The following is an 18,072-nucleotide window of genomic DNA, read 5'->3' as shown; positions in this document are numbered from 1 at the left end:
ATATATATATATATATATATATATATATATATATATATATATATGTATGTATGTATCTATTAACCGTAATCTAACAACCTAAAAATATGAACGTGCTATGTGAAAGAAGATCTTGAAGATATTACCCCTTGCGTGCAAAAACATTTTCGTTAAGACTATATTTAGTACAGTTATTAAACTCCATTGCTGGTTCTATTATTATTTTAATTTTTCTCCTTTATTTGTGTAAGACAAACCCGACTGAAAATATATTTGATAATCTGAAGTTAATTCTTCATAAATTATACGAAAACTGGCGTTTCGTATAATTTATGAAGAATTGAACTTTTTTAATAGTTGCATTGATTGGATTTTGTACCTGTTGCATTGATTGGATTTTGTACCTGTTTGTTGGCAAACAATAATAGAACCACAAGGTTCAAATGAGTGTCAATAACAATTGTCTGATGACTAATCCACATTGCTCCTTCTAGGCGTTTTTATCTAAATAATTTGAGTCTAGTAAAGTCTACGAAATGTTTAAAAACTTTACACTTTAAAGTGGCTTTTTTAAACAACATATATTCTGACACGAATTGATTAAGCGCATCATTTTTAAGTTTCATAATTTTTAATTATGACTTTATTTGTGTAATTGCCGGTAATTTTAATTACAATTTGTTAATATAAAAACTTGCATAAAAATTGGATTACCATTGAACTTTTCAAATGCTTTTAGTTATATAGGTTCACGTGTGTCATGAGACACCGTTTACACTTAAACAATTATCATAGCCTAAAATTGTTAAGGTTAATTAGGTTTAAAAATTAGTGATGGAATTATGAATGATTCCGTAGTTTTAAAATAAGCAATGACTAGAGTTCAATATCTTTTAGGTCTAAATACAAACGTGACCACTGCTTCACTGCTACTAAATTTTAAAATTGGCTGCTAATTTATAAAAATATACTGTAATAGAGATTTTTATTTTATTAAAAACGCTTTTTAGTTTTTAAAAAAGAAATTAAATTTGTTAACGTATGGTTTTTTTGTTTTGCCTCGGCGCTTTTTTGTCAAATTATCAAATGCCGTGGTTAGCTTTGCACGCTGAATATACATATATAAGTTCATGATATTATTTACTATTTTATTTCACTAAAAAATGCTACTAGAGTTTGCTTTTACTTACTGTAATACTTATTTTTGATAATATTTTCAAAAAATTTTTAATTTCCAAAACTATTAAAGTATATCTATATATAATTTATTATATGTTATATATAAATATTTAATTTTTAATATGTTTATGCCTAATGGTAATGAAAGAATTTTCTAACTTAATTGGTCACTAAAAAATGCTACTACATTTTTCTAATTACGTTTTACTAAATCACCTATATGAATAAAAACTTTATCATATTTTTTCCTTTAAACTGCTTCACTTGTATAGTTATATATTTCACCCACTTATTTCAAATCTAATATAGCCTAAACTTTTAAATTTTTTCAAGTGTTTTTGATTTAAAGACCGAATTCAACTGGAATAACTTTTCCATACAAACTAATATTGCAGTTTAAACTACAACAAATCTAAAACTGTCTATATTTTTTAAAGCAATAATGTTTACATGTAACTTTAGCTATGTACAAAATGATTGCTGTTGTTTTATTTTAGGTTCTTTATACATTACTCAAAGTATTGATAATCTTCAGCATTCTCTTGATTGGTTTTGCTTTGTCATTCTATTCACTACTTGATTACCAACCGCCATTCGGTGATTTTAGTCATTCAATTGTAAAGACGTTTGTTATGATGCTAGGCGAAATAAACTATGATACTATCTATACAGCACATTATATTGATTCAGATCATCAATCTAATGATTTTGAAAAGAATACCGAAATATCCATATTAATTTTCATTTTTTTTGCTTTAATCATGTTAATTGCAGTGATGAACTTGCTTGTAAGTCATTATATAAGTTGCTGTTTTATTTTTTATTTATAATTACAGAAAGCATTTTTAAATCAAAGCATAGGTAATAATTTTGTAAATACATTCACGGAATTTGATTTCTTTTATATGAAAATTTCATAGCAGACACTCTGACGTATATACACACACACACACACACACACATATATATATATATATATATATATATATATATATATATATATATATATATATATATATATATATATATATATATTTATATATATATATATATATATATATATATATATATATATATAAATATATATTTATATATATATATACATATATATATATATGTATACATATATATATATATATATATATATGTATATATGTATACATATATATATATATATATATGTATACATATATATATATACATATATATACATATATATATATATATATATATATATATAAATATATATATATATATTTTTATATATATATATATATATATATTTGTAAATATAAAGATATATATATATATATTTATATGTAGAAAATATATATATATTTATATATACATATACATATATATATATCTTTATATTTACAAATATATATATATATATATATATATATATATATAAATATATATATATATATATATATATATATATATATATATATATATATATATATATATATATATATATATATTTCCGCCTTCGTGGTCGTCGAGTATCGCTATACAAAGACGTTTTCGCATTTTTACATGTTAAATATTTTACGTAGAAAATAAAAACGTAAATGTTTTGCAATAATAACAGAATAACAAGATTTAAATAAAAAAAATTACAAAAAAAAAAAGATTCACAAAATATTTCTTAAAGATATTTCTTATTTGACAGAAAATATAAAAGCAATATAGGCTTGCAGATCGTAAATAATTGAGTTAGAAATCATGTCAGGAAAAATCATACATTACAAATTATTTAAACCGATAGAAATATTAGATAAAAAGAATTTTAAAAGGTTTTAAAAGTGCATTTATAGATGGTCAATTTCAGAAACTACTTCATTCAACTTTGTTATAAAATATTGGTAATTCCTTCTAAAAGAAAAATCAAAGTTATTTTAGACAATTTTGTTCGGTCGACAATACGGTCCACAAAATGATATGCAAAATTTACAATGATTAGTTTTCGAAAATGGTTGCTTCAAAAAATCATCATTTTGTAGATCGTATTTATTTTTTTGCTTTGTTATAGATAAACTATGAAAAGGAGACGGAGATAATTTCGTTTTACATTTGTACATAAAACAAAGATTATTATATACGTTAAGTTGATATATGTTTAAAACATTCTATTTTCTTAAGAGAGGCTTTAAATGAGTTCGTCGATCACAAGAATTAACTAAACGTGATATATATTTCTGATGATGATGAAAAGACTCAAGTTTACTTTTGTTAGTACTGTCCCACGTAATATATCTTTTTGATATTTGTAATATTCCAATACTTTTTGAAATTTTGTTGCTTAAATTTTCGATGCGCTGTCTCCATGTAAGATTTTATGCAATATATATTCCTAAAACCTGAGTAGTTTTTACTCTTTTTACTTGAATATTATCAATGAATATAGATGGCGTTTCGTATGGTATTAGTTTTTATTTAGAAAGTGGATGAAATAGAGTCTAGTTAGTTTTTTCAATATTTACTAAAAGTTTATTTACTTTGAACCAGTCAGAAATTTTTTTAAGTTCTAAGTTCATAATTTCAAATAGTATATTAATGTTTCTGTGAGATAAAAATAAACTTGTGCGGTCGGCAAACATTATTGTCCTCAGGCTGGATGCTTTATGGAGATCATTGACATATATAAGAAAAAAAAGAGGTCCTAGTATAGAACCTTGTGGCGCGCCACAAGTTTTAGTGACACTTTTAGTGATTTATTGTCAATGTGTACATACTGAGCATGATTATTTAAATAAATCTTTACACATTTTAAAACGACTCCTGTGATTTCATATAAATCAAGCTTTTTAATAAGAATTTGATCGTCAATAGCACCAAAAGTATCTTTTGTATTATGTATTTATATTATATTTTGTATATATTTTGTATCATTTTAATGGTCAATAGTATCAATAGTATATTTTGATAAACCAATAAAAATTCCTTATGTATATTCTGATTTATTAAACAATTCGTTAATACTACGTGTAAACTGAAGTATTGCATGCTCTATGGAGTTATTTTTTGGAAACCATATTGATTATTAAATAAAATACTATTTACAGAAAGATGAGTGTTGATTTTTTTATATGACTCTCTCTAAAATTTTTGAAAATACAAGGAGAAAAGAAAGAGGGCAATAGTTAATTACATTAGTTGCATCCCCTCTTTTAAATATCGCCATTACTTTGGCAATTTAAGTTGAACAGGGAAAACTCCTTAGCTAACGCAAGACGAAAAGGTTTTAAATAGAATATTTTTAATAAAATTGTAAGAATTTATAATAACCTTTCCGTTGATAACGTCGAATCCTTTTGCTTGATTATAGCCAGCACAATTTCATTGTGCCAATATTGGGCCAATACAGACTGCCAATAATGGGCAAATAATGGGGAATGCAAATTGGGCTATTACCAGGCAAATATCGGATATAATCGGCAGAATCATTGCTCCAATATTGGGCCATGATTGATTTTGATTGGCTAATCATGGCTCAACATTGGCAATTATTGTCCCAAATCACGGCCAAATAATAGCTACTACTGGGGAGACGTTGGTCATAATAATCGTCCAACCTCTGCCAATACAACCCTAATATTGGCTATTCCTGTCGTTATATTAGATTTTGTATATTGACGCCACATTTTTCTTTAGCAACTGGAGCTTACAATTGTCACTTCTGTGCTAACACATTTGTAATACATAGGATAACAACTAAATTTCTTTCTGAAAATTTATTTTGTCAATTTGTTTGAAATAAAATACAATTAATTAAAGATAAATACTTCAATACATTTGATATAATTATTTATTATAAAAAAGAAAAATTAAATATTTTTGACAGAACTTTCCAAACTTTTACGCCTCTCCTCTCAAATTTTTTTAAGCTGTCCATGTCAAGTTAACCTGACATCCATTTTGACAAGATATTGTCCAGTTGACTAATCTTTGCTGGGGGAAGTTTTTCTTACTGCATCTACATGAAGAAATACAAAGATTACATAGAGAAAAAAAAATGAAAAGAAAAAAAGCATATAACAAAGTATAACTTTAATCCGCCACCACTGAACAAGTCACAAAAACAGACGTCTTGTCTGTTAAAATTAATAATTACACTTACACTATGACACTTTCATATTAGCACCAGATTAAAACCCTTATGTGTAATTTCAATAATAAGTCAAAATCAAAAAATAAATTGTTAAAAAATATACTATATACAATTCTGATTCGTTTTTATTCAACATGTTTTGCTTTTTCTTTTATTTAAAAGAAAAATAATTTAATTATGTAATTAGGTAATCCATTTTCCAAATATATGTAGTTTTTTTTTATCGTTGCTTTTATTTTATTTGGGTAGAGCATTTCATTTATTAAGTGACAACTATCACAAATGGTAGAACATTTAACAAATCTAAACAAATGACAACTTTACATACATTCCCAAAGCTGGGCTATTCCGCGTTATACAAAAAGTTTAATTTTAGGATTTGATGCTTAAACTTTAAACAAAGTTTTTTAGACTTTAAATTTAAATTATTTTTCTAGTAAACCATTTTGAAACCTTTTTTTTAAAACTTTTTTAAATTTCTATGTAGATTTGTCTCACGCAAAAGATATATAGGGATCTTGCTTTTCAAACTGAAAATTTATTATAATAATTAAATAGTCTTTCATTGAGAAATTTTTATTTGGTCTTTTTTAAGTTTGTCACGCTGTTACATGTCACGCCGTGACACTAATAGTAACATTTTTTATTCTAGCGTAAGAATATTTATTTATTTTAAATAAATATCTATAAGTTACTTGTAACTAAAATAGGGCAATAAATATCAATAGATGTTTAAATTTAAATATTTTTAGTTTTTGTGTTATGTGTCTTAAGTTCATGTAACCTTGTGACGACACGGTGTGACATTTTTTAAATTAAACTTCTCCTCTTAAAAAAGCAAGTGTTCTTAAACAACTTGCAATTCAGTTTAACAAAGATTTTCCCGATATGCAACCAAAACATGGATCTAATGCTCTTAATGATGAAACGAAGCGATGCGTCATTAGTTTTTTTTAACAAGATGGTATATCCCGTCAGGCACCTGGAGTAAGAGATACGATTGTTTTAAGAAGTAATAAAAAAAAAAAGAAAATGCAAAAAAGGTATTTAACAATGAATATAAGTGAAGCATATCAAATATTTAAAAACGAACACACTGATTTATACTTTTATATACTTTTATCAAGCTTAATGCCTAGAAATGTTTGCTCATGTCAAAAACATGAAAATATTATTTTGTCACTCAAAGAATTACATTTCATCGATTTAAAAATTCCCCTTTATTCGCATGCTTTACCAAATACTTTAGTGTGTGACGAGAAAAATGACGATTGTTGGAATAATCTTTGTGAAGCTTATTTATTTTAAGCGGAAATATATTTCTCAAAACACACCATCTAGATGAAAAAAACCACAATAAAGAAATCACCTGGTACCTTTAGGAGAAAGTTACGCAACTTAATGGAACCAAGTACCTCGAAAAAGCACTAAAAAAAGATAAAGCCATAATTTTGTATAACAATGTTTGCAAAATGCTCCCCAAATTTCTTTTGCATTATTTTATAAAAGGAAAACAATCAATGAGTTATGAAAACCAAAAAAAAGTTTTAAAAAGCAATCTTGATTCAGTTTTGTTACAAGTTGAATTTGCAGAAAACTTCTCAACTTTCTGGCGGGATGAAGTTCAGTCAGCACATTGGAACAAAAAATTAGTAACATAATTTACTGCTGCTAGCTGGCATGGTGACTCTTGCAAATTTGCTGTTATTATTTCTGATGATTTGAACCACTCAAGAATTCAGTTTTTTATTTTATTGACTTGTTAATAACTAAACTTATTAGAAAGGATGTAAAATACTTTTTACATCCTTTCTAATAAGTTTGGTCTGATGGTCCTAGCAGCCAATTTAAAAATTGTTACATAGTAGCTTCAATTCCATGGCTTAAAAGCAAGCACAAAATTAAAATTTGCTGAAATTACTTTGCAACCTCTCATGGTAAAGGACCATGCGATGGTAAAGGAGCAACCATAAAAAGATTAGCAATACAAAAAATTGTTCAAAGAGAAGCTCTGATTAATGACGCAACAGCATTTTATAAAGCCTTTTAGAGATGAAAGTTAAGTAAACGTTTTCATGGTTGCTGCTGAAAAAATTAAAACTGCTTTTAATGGCACAGAACTTGGAAAGATCATCAAACGTAATTGAATTTTAAAAAACTTTTTTTGAAATTGTTGTAAATAAACTGTTTTGTTAAACGTTATTGTTATACCAATCTTATAAAAATCCGAATAAATTGGTTTCTTTTTTTTCAACTGTCTTTTTGATGATGTTATTGTCTTAATATTCAAAAATTTTGTACTAGTCACACCGTGACGTCACGGTGTGACTTAAACTCCGTTGATATTTTTATGTGGTGTCTCCATTTAAATTTATAAAACATTTTTAAAATGTTATGAAACTATTAAAACACCTTTTAAGTATCCAAGGCATAACAAAAAAATATTTAATACAAAATATCCACAAGAGCTGAACTACTGTCATTTATTCTAATGTCGGAAAATCCTAGATATTTTTTGTCACGTCGTGACGCAACCTTTTAATGCGTGTACCTAAAAGTCTATAAAATATAAAAACTAAATAATTTTGTTTTTAGAAACTGCAATGTTTATTAAAATTTTTTACTATCTTTAATTTTTAAATTTTTAATTCTAATTGCGCTAAAATCTGATGTTTTTTTCCAAAAACAAAGTCAAATGTCACGCCTTGACAACGTGGAATAGCCCAGCTAATGTTTGTCTAAATAGTTCAACAATAGAAATATAGCAAATTACTACAAAATAAAAATACGAAAATACGTATATGAAAAATATTTCATAAAGTTTTCAGAATATCGCAAATATTTCGGGCAACTGGCTTATCTATGAAATGCATAGACTTACCATATATCACATCTTTCACCCCAACTAGGCCACTAAACTCTAGCTTTCCTTTTTTTTCAGTGAAATTGTATAGCATCGAGAGTTGTGCTGTCAAAATTCTTTACGATACTTTTCTCATAAAGTCTTCCTGGCTATTCTCACCAATGCGAGTCAAGTAGTTTATCTAAAAAAAAAACATATAAGCTACGATAGATCTGCAGCATATAAGCTATGATAAATCTGCAAATGGATCTGCCACCAACTAATTAAAATTTAAAAAAAAGTTTGAGTTCCAGAAGATCAGTTATCTGTTGGAGCGAAAAGGTTAAGGCTTCTGGAAGAATTGCAGTCATAGTTTGCCCAATGGGGGTTTGTTTCTGTTGCTGCTCTTTAATTTCAGCTTTCAGCTCCTCTACCTGCTTGAACACACTTTAGAAAAATGGTTTAACATCCTCAGCCACAGTATGCTTTACTATATCAGGAAATATAGATAAAAAAATATTATCAAGTTACATGCTAATAGTATATATTTTAAAATAAAAAGTTTTTTTTGATAAACGAAGTTCAAAGTCGAAGTTGTTTGAGAACAAAGGCCTAAAAATAAATTCTAAGCTTAAAACTTACGAGTTTTGGAAGCAGAACGTGCTGATGTGTTGAACGTGTTGACCAAATCTTTAGTGAGTTGGTGTTGGTACAATATGACGTGGAGTTAGTGGTGCAGAAAGTGATTTATGCACCACATTTTTTGATGGTTGTAGTTCTTCTTCTGAGCTTGAGCTCGAACACTGACGATTTCTCCTTACCACTTTGGATTGACTTTCAGATCCAAATTCAGGAACGCTGAAATAATATATTTTTTCAAACAATAAACTGATAAAAAATGCACTCAATTAATTAATTAATTGAACAGGAGTCTTCTGGTATTTTCCAAAACATATTTCGTTTTAGTTTATTTGTCCGCTATGATTGTCGATAGTTCCGTTTTTGTTTGTTTGTTTTTTTCAGGAAAAAAAAATTCATTTTTTCAGAAAAAAAATTCATTTTTTCAAAAAAAAAATTCATAGTTTTTACTACGCTGATTTTGTTTGACAAAATTTATATGGAAATTTATTTTAATTAATAAAAACAAAACGGTTAGTATTATTAATGTCATGTGATTTAAAATGAATAAAAAAATGATACACAACCATTTTGAGTAAAAAAGAAAATCTTATTTTGAAACGTTCAAAATGCAAGTAACGTTTAATTTTCTTTAGGTACATTTGCATTTATATTTTAAAAGTAAACGTGTTTTAAAATGCAACAAAACTTTAAAAAACAGTATACCTGCACTTTACATTTTAATTATAAACATTTTAAATTGGGTGCATCTAATTGAATACAATTTAAATCGACTTCTTTTTGCTGCGTTTAGTAAAATTTATAACGCACAATAGTGTGTTCATTTTTAAACTACTTTAAATGTTTTTTTAACTGTTTATTTTGTAAAAGTTTTTTTTTTTCACAATCACAAGGAATAAAATCAGCATCATAAAAATACAATTTTACTAATAAAGACTCTTTTTTATAAATAAAAACAAAGTTGACCAACAGGCATTTTTTTCAAAAGTCGCCCTTTGGGAAAATGATTTGTCCTATGTCTCCGGTACACCCTGTTGCTAAAATCAATTAAGGATAATATTAAAATTTACAAAATAACCTAGTTATATGTAATCTTACACTTCCTTTTAATTTTATATTAATTTAATATTAATTCATTAATATCTGAGTTATGCATAACAAAAAAATAAGAGTTTCACAATTCTGCACTACAACTATATGTTAAGAACTAGAGCAACAATATATCATACCATTACCGTTTCTGCTTCCTTTTCCTCTTTTCTGGCTTAATGACTTGTTTAGAGTAACTTGAAGAACTTGAAGAAATGTCAGCGTTATCCAAGGACTTGACTTCTGCCCTTCGCATCTTTTCATATTCTGTGACAAATAAATTTTATACTTAATTATTTTAACTACTATTAACCAAATAGTGCAACCACAAAACGTGTTCGCTTTTTAGACATATCCATTAATAAATTTAAACATACATGTATAATTATTGATTTGGTATAAATTTACTTACCTCCGCGTTTCAGTATCCGCAAATATGGATAGATGGGCCAGTCTTTATGATTTAATATGGGGACTTTTCCTACTTTTTCCCATTGTGTGGCATTTTAACCAGCAATGTGGAACTACTACTGCTCCCTCTTGAAACTCAAGTAGATGAAACATGGTATGCTGTAAGAATTAAGTAAAATAATATAAACAAAAATATGCATAAAAACAATGGTTTACTTTCTAGTGAGACACATTTTTTCTGGGACACGTTTCCAATTTTTATATTTAATGTGTTCATATATTTAAAAGAAAAAAACAAAAATTAAGTTTTTATTTAGTTTAAAACAATAATTAAACTCAATTATTATATATATATATATATATATATATATATATATATATATATATATATATATATATATATATATATATATATATATATATATATATATATATAAATTTATATATATATGCAGTCTATCAATTAATAAAAAAAAAAATTCCGGTCTTGCCTTTTAATTCTTACTTTTTGTAATAAATATGTACAAATTATGGAAAAAACTTTCTGACAACATATAAGAGTTCTGTATATATATATATATATATATAGAGAGAGAGAGAGAGAGAGAGAGAGAGAGAGAGAGAGAGAGAGAGAGAGATATATACATATATATATATATATATACATATATATATATATATATATATATATATATATATATATTTATATATATATTCATATATATATATTTATATATAGAGAGAGAGAAAGAGTGAGAGAGAGAGAGTAATATATATATATATATATATATATATATATATATATATATATATATATATATATATATATATATATATATATATATATACAGGGTGTTCGGGATAAATTTGACAGTTTCGAAAGAAAAAGGAAAATCTTCTTTGCATCTATTAAATTTAATGAGTTGACAAAAAAATTACAGGCATAGTAAATTACAATACTATGAACAAAATTCACTCAAAATAACCACCATTAGCATCGATCACTGCTTCAATCCTGCTTCGGAATTTCGAACAAGCTAATGCTACAGTCTCTCTGGGAAGGGCCTCAAAAACTGTTTTAATTTTATCCACTAACTGGGCTTTTGTATTACTGGAAGTGCGATTGATGTCTTTTTCAACTGCGCCCCATACAAAATAATCCATGGGATTAAGGTCTGGTGAGTTTGGAGGCCAAACATTTGGACTGGTGAAGTCGTAGAAAATTTCAGACAACCATTTTTGACTTTTTACATAGGTATGGCAAGGGGCCAAATCCTGCTGCCATAAATACGGCCTACAATTGGCTACCCTTGTTATCCAGGGCTTGACTACAGTGTTCAGCAACTCCACGTAGCTATCTGAAGTCAACCTGAGGCCCTCTTGGAAAAAATGCTGAGCCATCACATCGCCTTCAGAGGATACACATCCGAAAACCATCACAGTTTGGGGAAATTTAGTCTGCATTACACGAGGAATGTCCTTTGTACTGCATGCAAGCCACCTGTTATTCTGCGTGTTGTGTTTTTGATCCTGGCAAAAGTTTTTCTTATCGGAAAAAAACCTGATTGTTTGTGGTTCTACAGGATGTTTCACTTTGTTTAGAAGTTTCTTCGCGTTTATCAAACGTTTTTCACGGGCCTTTTCTGTGAGTAGCTGACCTTTGTGGCGCTTGTATGAGTAGTAGCGAAGGTCTTCATTGAGTGCAAGCTTCATAGTATGCAACATTTATTTCACGTGACAAAGCCCTAATTCCAATGCCAGGGTTCTTCAACACCTATTCCTGCAGACTTGCGAGGAATTCTGCTGTACGAACGCAATCAGATTGTCTGCTAGGGATTTTTCTTCTTACTACATCCTCGTAGTCACCATTGCAAGTCTCTAGTTCATACCTGATTATTTTTACTGTGTTCAGGGAGCATTGGGCAGCAGTCATAATATCCTTATTTTGATGGCCGGCACGAATCATCATGATGCAAGTTATTCTCTTCCATGATTCAGGTGGGTTCCAGTCATCCATCCTTTCTGACATCTTGTATATGAATAAAGAAGGGTTCAAACTTTTAAATGACCTGTAGTGTGTATTAATACCTCTAATCTACAAAAAAATATAATCAATTATAAATATGTCAAATTTATCCCGAACACCCTGTATATATATATATATATATATATATATATATATATATATATATATACATTAAATGTATATATACATTAAATATATATATATACATTTAATATATATATACATTAAATATATATATATATACATTACATATATATATATACATTAAATATACATATACACCAAATATATAATACCAAATAATGATGAGTTTACCACATTTAACCAATATGTTTATATTTTTGCTTAAGTCATGTGCAAAAATTATAATTTATACTTATAACGAAGTTCCGATCAAGCAAAGTTTTAGTTATACAGTTTTGGAATGGGCGCTTTAAATCAAGTGTTGTAATTGAAAACTAAATTATTTATTAAAAATATTTTTTTTTAGATTGCTTTTAAATATACATTTTAACATAAATCAAATTCCAATTTAGACAAATCTATGCCTTTAAAGGTTTATATTTACAATTGTAGGTAAATCTATAATCTAAATCTAAATTCAATAAATGTTAATTAAAACTTAAATCATCTGGCTACTCCGAAATTATGCTGGCTAGTGTATTTAGTACTTAAGAAGTTACTTGACCCCTGTGCCAAGTAGCAAAATTCTGTATAAATTTGTCTTGTAGGAGATATTAGGAAATAGAGAACAACACTTTACATTTATTAGGTTTTAAGTGATTATTTATAGTTATACATGCTACTTAGACAAGTTTGAAATATTTCAAATCACACAAAACTTGTTATTAAAGTATCAAATGTTTTAAATGTCCTAGGAAGTTTTCAATCTTAAGTAAAGAGTAGTTATCAAGTGATCCAAATATTTTTTACATTTTCTGCTATATATATTAAGCCATGTAGATTGTAGCTAACAAACTCTCTACCGTAAGTTTCCATAGCATTTTCAACAAAAGCGCATAGAAGAGTTGCTGCATAATCTGCATGACATGCACACAGATCTGGACTAGCTAAACAGTAAATCTTAACAAAAATCAAAAGAATATTTTTATACAGAGCCTTTTTATTCAACTGCTTTCCATCTTTCAATGTCACTTAAAGGTCTGCACTTACTGGAAAACTCGCGGGCAAAAAAAGTTCTAAATTCAAATAGCCTTTTTGAAATTCCATGAATGGATGTCTGTCCTATCCTTAATCCATCTCAAACATGACTTTTCAGTAAAAACATTAAAATCCTCCTCATTACCTCAAGGCACACTAAGTGCATGTAGTCAAATGGAAGTTGTGTCACCATGACAATATACAAAGTTTTTAAAGGAATAACGCCTATGCGATGTTTAAAATCTTTCATCTGATTAAAAGCTTGATCAGTCTTAAGTGGAGCATTAGTGGTTGGAAATATAACCTTGTTGTGCCATACCTCCTTTGTGTACACTTATCACATCTATAATATCCAGAATGACCTTTGATCTTTTTCACGTATGCTCTTGAAGGGTTGTCACAAATAAAACAGAATATATTTATATTAGCAGAGTAATTTTGACCACCTTCATACAAACTTACAGGACCCTTTTCTAATTTAAGCATTTCTTCAATAAAATCTTTTAAAAATTCACCTATGTGTTCCACTTTACGCTGTCCACAAAACAAGCCTATCAAAAAAGGATTACTTTGAAATGGCTTCGATACCTTTGCTAGTATTGGCTTAAACTGCTATGTAGTGAACTTGTGCAAAGGTAACCCATCAAAATTAATCTGCAGAGAAATGACAGGAACATCTGATGAAACATATTTGAAGAAATGTGTTAAATGGCTTAGACGCTGAAATGGCTTTACAATATCAAAGTCAAAATAGGAACCACCTTCAACTGCTTGGACATTGCTTGCATTTGGTGTCTTCAGTATATTTCTTGGTTCTTTTGGAATTAATGGGTGAAATATTCTCAGTATAGACAAAAGAGAAGAAATGGCAACCATAGAAATAGAAAAAGATCCTGCCCACAATCCCAATTCAAATGCTAAACATTTTTCATTATTTTTTAATTTTATCTTGATCCTTAATTTTGCTTTCGCCAGATCAGTCTCTGATAATTATTTCGCATCACAATCTTCACTTCCACCTTGATAGATATATCTATCCCATTCATCATTAGTTTCATTATCATTTATTAAAGTTTGAACATGTCGAGATGTAATTTCATTGCATACATCTAAGCTATTGTTATTTTCAGATTGATTGTCAAAGTCTAACTTATTTTGATTTCTAGAAAATTCTGAATCAGCACAATTAACTTTTTCCACCTGCGTAATGTCTGTAAAATTGTCATTGAAAACAGTCAATCTCAAAATGTTGGTTCAAAGGTTTATTTTTACAGACAGATTCTTCGTCAATAGCTGTGAAACCTTTATTTACTGACTTCATAATTTTTTGTCTCTTTGACCAGTATGAAGGCGCAGAATCCATTCTGGTAATATAGATGGATACAAAATTGTATCAGAGTTTGACAACTGAACTAGCTCTAGCAAATTAAAGCAATAATGGCCACAACATTATTGTAAAAACAAACGGGCAGAGCCAGATGTATAGTTTTGAATTATAAATTTACTTTTAAATTATAATTATAAATTATAAAGAGACCAAGATCTGGATTTTTTGCAATTAATAAATATCTGTGTTTAGGTTTTGATATTAACGTATGAAGCAGATCTACTTCATACACTAATACTCTATATAAATATTTTTATACATAGATGTATATTTAACAAAGGAAAAAAATAGTTATATTTAGAGTTGATTATTTTAGATTTATAGTTATAATAAGTTATAATTATCATAACTATAGTTATAACAGTTATTACTTTTTCAAATAATAATTATATAATAATCTACTTGAAATGTAACTATTTTTTTTCCATTTTTTAAATATACATCGATGTATTAATATATTGTTTTATATATTATTAATAACATATTATTATATAATACTTATAACATATAACTTTATGTACATTTATATAAATATTAAATTTTATAAATATTAATTTACAAAAATCGTTTATTTTAATTTACAAAAATTATGAATCTAAAGTCAAAACCGAAGCCCAAAGTGAATTTTATGAAAATATAATGTGAATATTTGACCATGAGAGCTGTGTTAATTGTATAATAAATTAAATCTACTTACTTTAGAAGATAAAGAACTAGAAAAACAAATTTAAGCTATGTTGCACGAGGGAGATACAAATGATTGTTTTTGTTTAGGCTGGAACTTTTTATTTCATTCGGGCAGACTCTTCAGCCCGTCGATGCAGAGATAGGCCCAATCACATTCCAGTTCGTCTGCCAATATGCACGCTCCTTTATCGGATGTGCGAGCCAGGCAGCAAATGCCAAAACTCTGCAAACCTTGCAAAGCTTTTGATGGCCCAATATAGCCATGAGAAAATTTTATTGGGCCGATATTGGGCGATCATTTGGTGTTATCTGGGATTTGGTTTAATCGTTTAGAAAGCAGCTTCAAATTTCTTAAAGGATATTTCAATGCAATTAAGATTTGTGGTTTTTTGAGATAAAAATTCAAAAGAATTACTAGTATATTGAATATTTTTTGTCAAGTTAGGCTCCGATAAGATAAAATACTTCTTTAATTGCATTGCAATATCGGTTAAAACATATAAAATTTTATCATTAATTTTAAAACCGTCATGCAAAGCGCCTGATTTAGTTTTAGCTTTACCAGTAATTTCTCTGAAAACTTGCTGAGTGCGTTTTAAGTTGTTTTTGTTTTTTTCAAGTAAGTCAAAAATAGTATTTTTTTTTTTTTTTTTTAACGTTTTTCTTTGTCTTTCGAATTCTCTAGCATAAATTTTGTAAATGATTTTATTTTCAACTGATTTGGATTTCAAGTACTTAATATATGATTTTTGTTTAATTTTGGAAGATATTCTTAGTACATTGGTTATCCATGGGGATGTTATTTTTTGTGCTTTTGGTTTATTTCAATATTAGGAAAATTTGCGTCATAAATACCGTAGAATATTCTAAGAAAATTGCTATAAGGTAAGTTTGCGTCCTGAGAATGATCAATATGTTGCCAATGAAGCATTGATAATTGGTCATTAAATGATGCTAAATTTGATTTAAAATAAATGCGTTTACAAAAGCTATTTTTTTAATTAAGTATTACTTTAGTATCTGTATTTATGAAGAAAAAATTCGGAAAATAATCTGTGATATAGCATTTAATAATTCCTTTTATAAGAGAATGATTAAAAATATCGTTCGTTATAATACTGTCAGTTAATAAAGTTGCTGACTCAGTAATTCTTGTCGGTTTTGTTTTTAGCGGAAACGCTCCGTTTTTATTAAAGTCATTTTAAAACTCTTTATTGTTGTATTTGACATGATACAGTAAACAATCTAAATTAAAATTTACCAGTTCAATAGTTGACTTTCTTTTCGTGTTTACTTTATTTAAAAATAACATTATATAAAAAAGTATTAAAATATTTAAAATTGTTGGGCGATAACAGCAACCCAAAAGTATATTTTAACTTTTTTGGTTATTATTTCAATTAATTAATTAATTTCAATACTTCCTGTCAGATCAGGTTATCCAGTGACTGGTAACATGTAACCCAGTACAATCTACTTCATGACCTGCTGCCTTGAAGGATACGCCTTTTTAGGCAAAGGCTAGGAGATACCAACTCCGATTTAAAACACCCCCTGCCTTGGGGCTCTTGGTTGAGTAAAGGCTAGAGATGGTGTCTCGATAAAAATACTCATCTTGGGCAGATGTTAAATGCACCCAGCTACTGTCTTGTAGAAGGTCTCGTAGGCAAAGACATAAGGGGTAAACAAATTTTATCTGTTGACCAGCCTCGCACCCCTTCTTCATCTATTAGGCTGGCGCAGATGTATTTAAATACATTGTTTCCAGTTTAGGATATTGCATGCTGGATCTTCTTGACTCAATGCATGGGTTTTGCTTGTGTCTCTGTTTTTATGACTAGGCAACTCATTCTATTATCTCCTAATGAGGGTACAGCTTTAAAACTCAGTTTTATGGTTCTGAGGCCGGCTGGTAGTCAGGTTTCCCGAACTCTGTGGTAGCTCTCAGAGAGGCTGATTACATCAACAGCTAAAAAATATCAAAGTATTTAACAGTGCCATGTTGCGCATGAATAGTGACCCTGTTTGTACTTTCGGTGTGCATTGCGGAGGCCACATTTGGAGCCCTTTGTTACGGCTTAGGGTTTATTAGTAGTAATGAGGCAATTGCTTGGGCTATTAAGCAGTGTTCTGAGTACTATCTATGCTTTGAGTCAAGTTCTTCAATCTAATTTAAAAATTAATAAAGTACCAAAAACTATAAAACACAAAAAACCATCATCATCACCAAGTTTTCTAAACCTATCATTCACTAATATTCACTATAATTCATTCTCGTGTTACTCGTCATTTAATTAAGTGTCATCCTTTTTCTGTGACTGTTCCTAAGTGCTCTAAAAACGCTTATTCGTCTAGTTTTTTTCCTCGAACATCAGCTCTTTGGAATTCGCTTCCTTCATATTGCTTTCCTGATTCATATAATTTGCAATCTTTTAAGTCGTCCGTTAATCGTTATCTTGCTCTACAATCTTCATCTTTTCTCTTTCAGTAACTTCGAACTTTAATTAGTGGCTGCTTGCAGCCTTGTTGGAAGCGAAGATGTTTAAAAAAAAAAACTT

The 18,072-nt window shown here is 28.2% G+C and overlaps 1 protein-coding gene across 2 annotated transcripts in view; it reads left to right on the top strand.

The window, feature by feature from the left end:
- The window catches only part of LOC136078210 (transient receptor potential cation channel subfamily A member 1-like), a 132,012-nt gene that overhangs the window by 89,172 nt on the left and 24,768 nt on the right, over positions 1–18,072 (top strand). The window contains exon 11 of one of the 2 annotated variants that reach the window (XM_065793440.1): positions 1,656–1,946. The exons of the other annotated variant lie outside the window; for it this stretch is intronic. Coding sequence (XP_065649512.1) covers positions 1,656–1,946 — 291 coding nt within the window. The remainder of the gene's footprint in view (positions 1–1,655; positions 1,947–18,072) is intronic. 2 annotated transcript variants of the gene reach the window in all.

The sequence above is a fragment of the Hydra vulgaris genome, chromosome 03, assembly GCF_038396675.1.
Source record: "Hydra vulgaris chromosome 03, alternate assembly HydraT2T_AEP".
Lineage (NCBI taxonomy): Eukaryota > Metazoa > Cnidaria > Hydrozoa > Anthoathecata > Hydridae > Hydra > Hydra vulgaris.
Note: the sequence above shows the minus strand (reverse complement) of the source record. Positions and strands in the feature narration are given on the sequence as shown.